Source organism: Populus nigra, chromosome 1, assembly GCF_951802175.1.
Source record: "Populus nigra chromosome 1, ddPopNigr1.1, whole genome shotgun sequence".
Classification (NCBI taxonomy): Eukaryota; Viridiplantae; Streptophyta; class Magnoliopsida; order Malpighiales; family Salicaceae; genus Populus; species Populus nigra.
In genome coordinates, this window is record NC_084852.1 from 12894718 (window position 1) to 12904907 (window position 10190).

The 10190-nt window shown below is 34.5% G+C and overlaps 1 protein-coding gene across 3 annotated transcripts; it reads right to left on the reverse strand.

Moving 5' to 3' along the window:
• Positions 1 to 230: 230 nt before the first annotated feature.
• On the reverse strand, positions 231 to 7998 carry LOC133675061 (uncharacterized). Of its 3 annotated transcripts, none has more exons than XM_062096353.1 (8): positions 7833 to 7998; positions 7243 to 7724; positions 5341 to 5719; positions 3337 to 4535; positions 2990 to 3103; positions 2566 to 2720; positions 1347 to 1454; positions 231 to 430 (listed from the first exon to the last, which is right to left on the reverse strand). In XM_062096353.1, exons 2-7 carry the CDS (start codon positions 7663 to 7665, stop codon positions 1406 to 1408), a joined length of 2319 nt encoding a protein of 772 aa, XP_061952337.1. In that variant the 5' UTR covers positions 7666 to 7724; positions 7833 to 7998; the 3' UTR covers positions 231 to 430; positions 1347 to 1405. The 3 variants fall into 3 exon arrangements, with proteins under 3 accessions (XP_061952337.1, XP_061952322.1, XP_061952329.1); XM_062096338.1 differs by having other exon boundaries at positions 3337 to 4607; XM_062096345.1 differs by lacking the exon at positions 7833 to 7998 and having other exon boundaries at positions 3337 to 4607; positions 7243 to 7806.
• Between the last annotated feature and the right edge of the window lie 2192 nt (positions 7999 to 10190).

Consider the following 10190-nt stretch of genomic DNA (forward strand, 5'->3'; position numbering starts at 1 on the left):
CTCTCAATACACACAGTAATGCCCATACAAACAAGCATGTCTCTTATTCAAATTTCATACAAACTCATGTGATATTGCTTGCATGCTTGATGAATCTTTAACACTAATGGGGTCCACATATCACTTGCTATATTTGTTAGTAGTGTTTGTGTGTGTGCGCGAGAGCACGGGCGTGTGTAACATGTTCCTACTTTACCATATGGAGCACCATTCATAGCATTTTCAGAACATTTGAAGTAGAAATCTGATATAATTCTAGAGAGAATAGAGGAGAACGTTCATTCTATAATTTACCTGATAAGCATGAAAGGTTAACTAAAAATTTTGATGAACTAGTATGGAAATAATGATACAAAGAACTAGAGCTACAAATTGTACATTGAGTACTAAACTCACTCATCAACCTGCAGGCCCATTTGATGTAGATTGCCTGGTATTTGACATAAAGAAGGGAGGAAAATAAATAATTATCCTTGTGAATGAATATAAGTATATAATGAAGGGATGGAAAGGGGAGAAATAATCATAAGATGACAGGGAGCTTGACTAGAAAGTTGCATTCATGCAATTTTTTTCCATCTCGCCCCAAAAAAACAATTTCCTAGTGGTATTTTGTGAGGTAACTGCAAGTCCATGCATGCCTTGAGTGAGTGAGATAAGGGGACGGAGCTTCAGTTTTTATTTTCATTTTTCACTATTTCTTTGACCAGTTCTCTATTTCATTTCTCCATAAAAACATGTGTTTTTTTTTTTTTTGGTGCTAGAATTCTAAAACTAGAAACTGTGTTAATGAGAACACTTGAAATTATATTAGTGTTGGGTGGAAAAGAAAACACATGTTTCAAACTTTGAAAAATTAGGAAAGTAAATTGATAAATTACAAAAACCAGTGAAGCTAAAAAGAAAAAAGTTTTCATTTTCTGATTAACACATTAACAATGCTCTGCTTTCCTGAAAAAGTTATCAAGACAACTGCTTTGTTTGGTAAACAGCCCCTAATTTATAGCTGCTTCCACAGCCCATGTCACTTTCCTTCTTAGTTAAGTGGACATCCAAAAATGAATTATTCAACAAAACTTCAGCTCTGCCCCCAGGTATTGTAAAGGAAGAGATCTATATTCAATTCACTCGAACAAAAATGTTGGCAAACACAGATTGATTCATTGGATAAGCGAACTTTGGACACACAAATATCACTATTTTAAGAAATTTCTCCTACTTAAGGGGGCTTGGACATAAATGCAATACATTTTAATGAAAGGAAAACTACATTTTTGTATGGTCGAAAACTAAGCATTATTCTAAATGACATCACAAGCAACAACTATCATTGGATACTTAGTTACCTGATCAAAGGAAGCACGGGTACCAACTAAGAGTCTCAATATATGTGCATATTGACTGATCAATGGAAAACAGGTTGAAAATTCCCTTTCAATTCATCATAAAACCATCTGCAACAGAAAATTTCTCGTCAAAGAAGAACCAAAAGAAGTCTATTTGAAACCAGGCTGAATGAAACTTATAAAATCTTAGATGTTCTCATCAAGCATGATAGGAAAGGAACAAACTTACACACTTGGCCCAATCCTAAAATTTGAGGTCCAAGTGTTGGTTTAGGAGTTATGACAACTGGCCAAGTTGACTACAGGCGTATTTGAGAAAAAAAGGCATATTGTCAATTGAACCACGTTTCTGCTCAATTGGTTTGAGCAAACAAAAAAAAAGGTATCTGCCATAAAAGTTATTAAAAATGAATTGATAAAGAAACCATACGTTGTTGGACATCTCTTACTCTTCATCAGTTTTGCATCACAGATTAAAGCTCCTTAGAATATTAGGAAAAAACACATACTTTCTGAAAAAATTAACAAAAGAGAAGAAAATATAGTGATCTAGGCATTTCTAATACAACAAGCATATTCCAAAGTCCAGTCTTTCTTTTTCATTTTTTTTTCTTTGGGATTAAGGAAAAAAAAAGGCTACACAGAACAGTCATACAGAAAAGTGACACTGAGAACCCACTGCTCTATCTCCTGGGAAGAGTTTATTCACGTGTTGCTGAGTTTATGATCTCAATTATCATTCCAATAGCAAAATTAAGTGGCAAAAGTGAAGCATCATGCTGTCCCTAAAGATTATTGCAATATATTTGTCTGAATTAAGAACTCTCTCATTGCTAAAGCTGAATGATTAAAAACAAAACATGTGCAGCACCTTAAATAGTTCAAACAATGTGACCTACTGGATACTTTACACCCTGGAATTCAAGAGGCAACTAAAGGGGCACCGTCAATCAAAATTGAAGGAGAGTTAGTAATGTGATTGCCACTGTTATTGTTGCATTAGGTTGTATGTCACTCTAATGAGGATAGACTTACAAATCAACCAGCCTGCTATCACCATTCCCTCAATCTCATTTCTCTCCTTCATTGTTTGTGAAAATAAACATTTATCATGATAACCACGAAAACTACTGCATAAGCATAAGCACACATGCATAGAACCAAATAGACATATCATGCAGTTCTCCACACCAACCATAAGTAGTTGTAAAAGACATACTTGCATATGAAAACAGGTGCTGATCCATTATTTGCCTCGATTGCTAACAGGTTCTGTCTTTCACTCATTTCCTTAAACTTGTTAGGAGGAAGAACTTCACATGGGCCTTCAATCAAGCTAGCCATCACACTGCTTTCATGATTTGATTCATAGACCTATAACAGAACAGCAATACATTCATTACACACATACAGCCAATTCAAGAAGAAGGCTAATAGAATTTAATTCCCAATAAAGCATGTTAACTAGAATTTGTGAGCATCAGCTTTCAAGCATTATATGTGTGTGCATGAGTACAAATGCATCTATACAACAGAGAAACTAGCAAGTCCATCCCAAACTAATGTGTAAATTATCAATTCTTAAACACCAATAAAATTTCAAATATAAACAAAATGCAAAAGTATATGAGGAAACAGTTCACCTCATTACTTTCAGGGGCACATGGGTGACCCACAGCCGCAGGCAAGTCACCAGGAAAGTAGCACCGACTGACAAGAACCCACTTTGATCCAGTTTCAATTTCCTCCCACATGGTCTGTGATAAAAAGCCAATTTCTCCATATTAGGATTCACAAAGAAAAAATAATTCCACAAAAGGTGGCAAATACACATCAACCTGAGAAAATACAGAAATAAATCTACAACTCTTATATGGATGGCTGTGTAAAGTTTACTCGGATAAAACCAAGTTTTGGCGCATTCCTCTTGGTAGTTTTGCAATTATAATTGCTATAAATTATATGATGGAATGCTAGATTATTCAATCACCTGAAGTTTAGAGGGTGTTAATTTGCCATCACTGGAATGAAAAAGGGCATGATCCTGCACTTTATACGATACTCCATCAATGCAACAGGACTTGTAAAAAGTTTTTCCATCTGCAACTTTAATTTCATTACCAATCCACTCCACACTACGAATGCCACTGGAAGACAAGCCAGGATGCTTTCCAACCCTATTATTAGGTACAGAACTTCCTCTTACACTAGCTGACTCTTCCATGATTGAATGATCCTGATGAGGTGTCAAAGGAGCTTTGGGAAAATTTGATTGTTCTGTTTGGATAATGCCTTGTGAGATATGCAAGGGTTTGGAATCTTCACACTTGTTGCTGATTTTTTCAGATGATTCAGAAAGTGAACTCTTTTCCTGAGCAGGTGATTCAGAAACTTGATCTTGTTGTGTAGATCTTTCAGTGGAGTTGTTGGGGAAACTACATGTACTCTGATCTGCATCCTTTCCACTCGATGTGATACCATCTCTTGGCATTTCTCTTTCACCAGAAATCCTTGAATCAGATGCTGATTCAACATTGTTGACAGAACCAGATCCAGCATTATTTTGAACACCATTTGTAGACTTTTGTTGATCGACCTTTAGATCTACATTTTCAGCTTTCTTCTCTGATGATGAATGACTTCCAGCTGGATTAGAAGGCCCTTTTGGTGGTGTTGCACTTCTCATGACACGGCCATATTTAGGGGGCAAAGGCTTCCCATTGCTTAATGCCATGCAATTCCTGCAGTGCCACTCACCTCTAGGAATTCCTTTCTGATTAATTGCTTCTCGACATTTTATGTGAAATCCACTCTCACAAGCATCACAAAGAACAACAGTTTCCACCTCATTGACAGTAAGTTTGCATATTTGGCAAGTCATTGCTGTAGTCATATATTCTCTCGAAGGGGGAATCCATGTGGGATATTCAGGAAGCTTCGGCTGTAATAGCTTCTGAACAATTTTAGCAATTTCATTGTGATTGTTGATAAACGATGGAGGTTGAACATACTCCACGCCTTGCATAGGCGGGTGTATGCTTGGCAAATTTGCAGGTGGAGTTTGAGGTGTAAATGGTCTGAATGCTTGATCTCTTGCTGCTTGAGTTGCACGAGTCCGACCCAAGTCAGCAGCTCCCTCAACCTTGGCAGAATTATGATTTGGCATATTGTTTTCTGGTGCAGATTTACCTGAGGATGCAGAATGGGGTTGCATAGACCAACTTGGAGCGTTAACCAGTGAATGATTTGCAGAAGCATTTGCTGCAGTTAATAATTTACAAAGCATGTATATTTAAACATCCAACAAAAACAAGTAACAGAAAGAAGATGATGATTCCAAGAGATCAGGAACCATAACGAGAGCTTAAAAAGATAAAAATCCAAAAATGATAGATCACTTGCTGCCTGTAACACAGAACTCCGCAGAATGGCAAACAAATAATTACCTGTGTTGGAACGACTAAACTAGAAGGCACACAGACCAACTCAGCAGAACACCTAACAAGTTTGCTTTAACCCTCCAAATACATATGCTCAAATTAAATAGATAATTAAATAGATAATGTTCCTACAAAAGAATGTTCTTTACATAAATTGCATGAAGATCAAATCGAAGTGTTTTTGTTTAGGTCCAACTAATTTCTAGTACTAGGAATTTCTATTATTCGTTTCTCAAAAAAATCCAATGAAGTTTGAAATTTGGCAGAGAAGATTCTTGGATATTACCAATCACTACACTTAGAGTATACATTCTATATAATGGTCCCTACACTTACGAGTATGCATTCTATAACTTCCCTTGAAAGATATTCTTAAATTTTGATTTTATTTTATTTTTCACAATTTGCATGCAAATGAAACTGAAAAGAGTCACAACCTAAGCATTTTCGATCCAAAAAGGGGGAGAAGGCAACAAAAAAAAAAGTAAACTCCCATTACTGTGCGCAGAAGGGAAAAGTGGTCAGAGCAAAGGGAGAAAGATGTGGAGAATTACCTGGTACTTGCGGTGCGTAAGATGCCCCATTTGATCCCCCTTCCACTTTAAACTGTGTTTTTTCAACTTTAGAAAATGCTACAGAAGACAAATCCCTTCCTAATTGACTGCTAGGTAACCCACTGGAAACAGTAGATATTTTCACTTCAGTAGTGAGTGGTTGAAGTGTTGAGGATGCTGGGGTTGCTGCTGAAACATGGCCAGGCAAAGAAGCTGGAAAGACTCCAGAAGATACTGATATATTACTTGGTTTATCTGAAGGAAGCACGCGAAAAGCATGTGATGGCCCATGGCTTTCAGGCATGGCACCAAAGCTCGGTTGTGTAATTTGAGTTGTATATGTAGCTGAAGGTGCAGCAAATTTCTTGGACTCTTCCATCTGGAGAAGTATTAAGAAGTCAGAGCAAGAAGTCAATATGAATCATTCCCCAACAGACACAGAACAACCTTGGATTACTGATGCAAATTCTTATGATGATGATGACAGTATTCAAAACAAAGACAAGCAGAAGGGGGTGATAAAATTTGACAAAGATTAAGCTAGTTCAAGTGAAGGGGAGCACTCTATGCAGGCCAAACTTCCAACCTTACACAATGGCAATAAATGACAGTAGAAGTTAACTACAACTGCCATTGTTCTTATCCTTAGTAGTTATCTATTAATAACTGTCAATTGTAACTCTATTTATTGCAGAATATTTTTCTGGAAGGATATGTTGTAGTGAAAGCCTATTTTAAGTTGGTGTGATTCCAATATGGGAGTGATTCCCTTGAGTGGTGGGAGGCTACTTGTTTCCTATCATTGTAATTCTTTGTTTGCAATAAAATTATAAGACTTCTTTCTTCCCTGTCATTAAATCCCTTTTCTGTACAACTGAGTTTGCTTTATTTACAAGTAATTGTTTCAATCCATAGTGTCATTGGCATTGATTACTTTTATTTAACTTATACTTAAATATAACTCAGACCTAAACCAAAACGAAAATTAAATATCTCAAGCAGAAATGAAGACTTAGTACGAATAATTCCCCTTTATTATTAACAACAGAAACAAAAATAAAAAAGACAGACTTAACAAAAGAAACATCTGTTCACAAGGTAAAGCACATGATAGCTTAAAAATTTTAAAAGAAAAAAAAATAATGAAAAAAAAAAAACCTAAAGGGTAACAGAGAACTTAAACCACATCTACAACTTCTCATCAATGCTTCTTCAAAACAATGACTTACAACCTCCTCTTATCTCTAACCCTTACATCCTCCATGCTAAAAAACCTTGTTGCCTTACTAGGCACACCACAACAAGTGTTTGAAAACTTCTACTTCTCCAGCACCGTCCAACAAGGGTGTGAGATTCTATTCTCTCAAGTGCAAGAAAATAAAGGATACATGGCACTAAGTCCCAGTTTCTTCGCTCGTCAAATCGCCTACCAAGCAACCAAACTATTCTACCACAAGCCAATGCTAATTTCAAGCGAAATCAAAGCTATCAACCTCGCATACACTACTACAGTAATTTGTGTATTGCATATAAAGAACAGCAATGATATCGCGAGTTTTTGAATGAAATCAAAGCTATCAACCTCACATGCGCTACAGTCATTTGTAGCATCTTAAGGACAGCAAATCCAAGTATCCAACTATATCCAAATCAACTAAAACATATAACACCTCGCATCTGAAATTAAAAAAAAAAAAAAAAAAAGCAATTCCCATAGAAAAACTGTCCAAACCATCTTTGGCTAATTACTTGTTGACCCGCAAACAAAAGCAAACCAACTTTCAATGCATGAAAGATTATTACGAAATCAAGCGTAAAAATAAATAAATAAAGACATACATAAAAGCCTAGGAAAACCAAAATTTCCAACAGAAAAATTATGAATTTCTTTATATCGCTTACCTTCCTCTTTGAAAGGGAGAGCTTCTCCTTAATGGACAGCCTAGATCCTCGAAACCCTAACCGTTGATCTTTAAGCTTAAAATTAAGCCCTAAATCCTCAATAACAGTCCCAATTGAGTCTCTAGCCACTAAATCCTTAGGCGACAAATCTTGACAAATCTCTACCATTTTTTCCCTCGCTTCCTCCATCAATCTCACCTCCGCCTCCGTCGGATTCTTCCCTCCTCTCATCCCCGCCATTGCAGATAGCACCAGAACTATCTCCGCCACTTTCCGTATCTCACCAACGCCTTTTTTAGCTCTTTTAGCCGCCAATTCGTCGCTCTCTACGCTCTCCATTTGTCTCTTCTCGCTAACCAAATCAGTTTCACCGTCCGATTGCGGGAGAGATTTATTATAATCATCTACCGCCGGTGGATCCATTTGTTTAAACAGTAAGGAAGTCAGTACATTGACCACGACGCCGTTTCAAGCACAGGTACCTGCAAGAGATTGAGATTAGAGGCGTGAGAGGAGATAGAGATCCAAGGAGAAACCCTAGAGAAGGAGAAAGCTTAAAGAATTGAAAACATTAGAGACGTTATAAAAACCTTTTGGGCGGGTAAAAATTGAAGGGAGCGAGAGAGATTTTTTTATTTTTTATTTTTTCTGTTTAAGTAATGAAAAAGGGTTTGGGTGGTGCGATTTTAGCAGAGGCAAAGCCGAAGCGTGGTTTTTCTTTTCTATAGATAGAGAACGAGAACGGGGGATTTATTTTTCCTTCGCTTTTTTTTTCTTTTATTCATTCTAGTTAGGTAAACCGGGCGGTTTTATTATACATTCCGGTTTAGGGAGTCATTATAGGAGTCGGTTTCGCGAATAAATTATAAAGGTGGAGAAATTGGAGTTTTTGTTTGCCTTTGATAATGGTTCAAGCGTCTGTTTTTAAAAAAATATATATTTTTTGAAAAAAAAAAATTTGTTTTAAATTAAATTTTATTTAAATTTAGTTTGTTTTATAAATGAATTTAAAAAAAATATATTATTTTGATATATTTCCAAGCAAAATATACTTTAAAAAATAACTACCACCATTAATTTAATTGATTAATATGACCCTTGTAATTTCTTAGTGATTTTCTTAGTGATGAAATAGTTGTTTGTAAAAATTTAAATTCATTTAAAATTAATTATAAAATCAAACAAAATCTTAACATATTAGACAGTTAATATTAGTTGACACAACATCATTATTTTATATATTAAGCTAGGACAATAAATAAATAAAATATGAAAAAAAATAAAAAGTTAATTGTGCATTAATACACATTACCTTACTATACTAAAAAAAACTTTGGAAAGTTAATGGAGTTTGTTTAGAAAAATAAAGTCAGAATTTGATTAAATAAATTTTAAAAATTATCTGAAATAATATATATATATATATAATAATATTCAATAGAAAATTAATATTTTTCCTTCTCTTGTTGCTAGACATTCTAAAAGGCTAAAAAGATTTAACTAGGTTGTAATGTTTGTGGGAGAAATTTTTCATGCCTACTTTACTAGACCTATTAATGAAACTAGTTCTTCTAATTCTTTAGTAATAAAATCTCTTAAAGTACATTATCTTTATATTAAATATGTATGAACCTTATTGAAAATTATCTTTACTAGGATAGATGCTTTACTAGAAAGGTATTATTTCAATTTAAAGAAGAGTGACATTAGAGAAAAAGAAAGAATGAATAAAGATATTAGCATAGCTACTCCTCATACCACCAAAGATCATAATTAACAATTATATCCTCTTATTTTTTTTTTTTTTTACAAGAGGTAGACCTAGAGGGTGATTATATTGAAAATAACTTAACTGATAAGCTTATGTCATTTATACATCATCATACTAACTTAACAACTGGTATCCTAATGATTCTCCAAGAGTTAAAGTTCATTCTTCCTCCATATCACTAAAAAACCAATGCATTATTTCTCCTACATCTCCAAGAGTTAAAGTTCATCCTAATGATGCTAAATCAACTTTTTATTGTGACCCTCCAAACTAATATGTAAATCTATGTTGTTACTTAAAACAAATTTTTAATTTATACAATTTTAAGGTTAACAAAAACTTTCTTTTCATATGTCATGAGACTTTAGATATCCTACTCTTTTAGATCTTTCTCCTTCATCATTGGACATTTTATCTCTTGAAACAAATTCTAAGGAAAAGTATCAACTAAGAGACTTTTTACTAATTAAAACCAAAGAGATATTGACCATTATTGTCTTGAATAATAGTGTTTTAGGTAATAAAGCCTCTAATGATCGTCTAAAATAGCTGATCCAGGGATAACCTTTCCTCAGAGTTCAAAGAGTCAATAGATAATAGTGCAAAAGAAGTCTTGACACGGTTCTAAAAGGATATTGATCCTCTTATTAATACTAAAGATGATTAATAAAAGTATTGCAAGACTATATGGTTATCCGGTAATCTTTTAAAACTTAGAGAGAATCATTGGAAACTGAATATTCAGTTATCCAATAGGTTAACTGTAAACCCCGGGGAAAAATAAAGGTTGCTTAGATTGCAAACTAACTACATGAGAAATAAAAGTGAAGAAATTCATGCATATGGTTAAATAAAAACGGGAATTTAGAAATTTTTGGATATAAGTTTATGGACGAAATATTTCGAGACAATATAAATCAACCCGAAAATGTTGAGGGTTGGATTAAATTAAAGAAAATAAGATAAACTAAAAAGAAGTGGGGGCAAAACGAATACATTTAAAGAAAATGGGGTCTAAATGCAAATAAGAATAATTATAGAGCATAAATACTACTCTTCTTATCAAAAATAGATCTGCAACTATCGTGAAGAAAGAAGAGAGGGAGTTTTGGTATCTATTTCTACAAATCAAGAGAGAAACACCAAAATTTCAAGAACCTATCCAAGATTAAGGGTT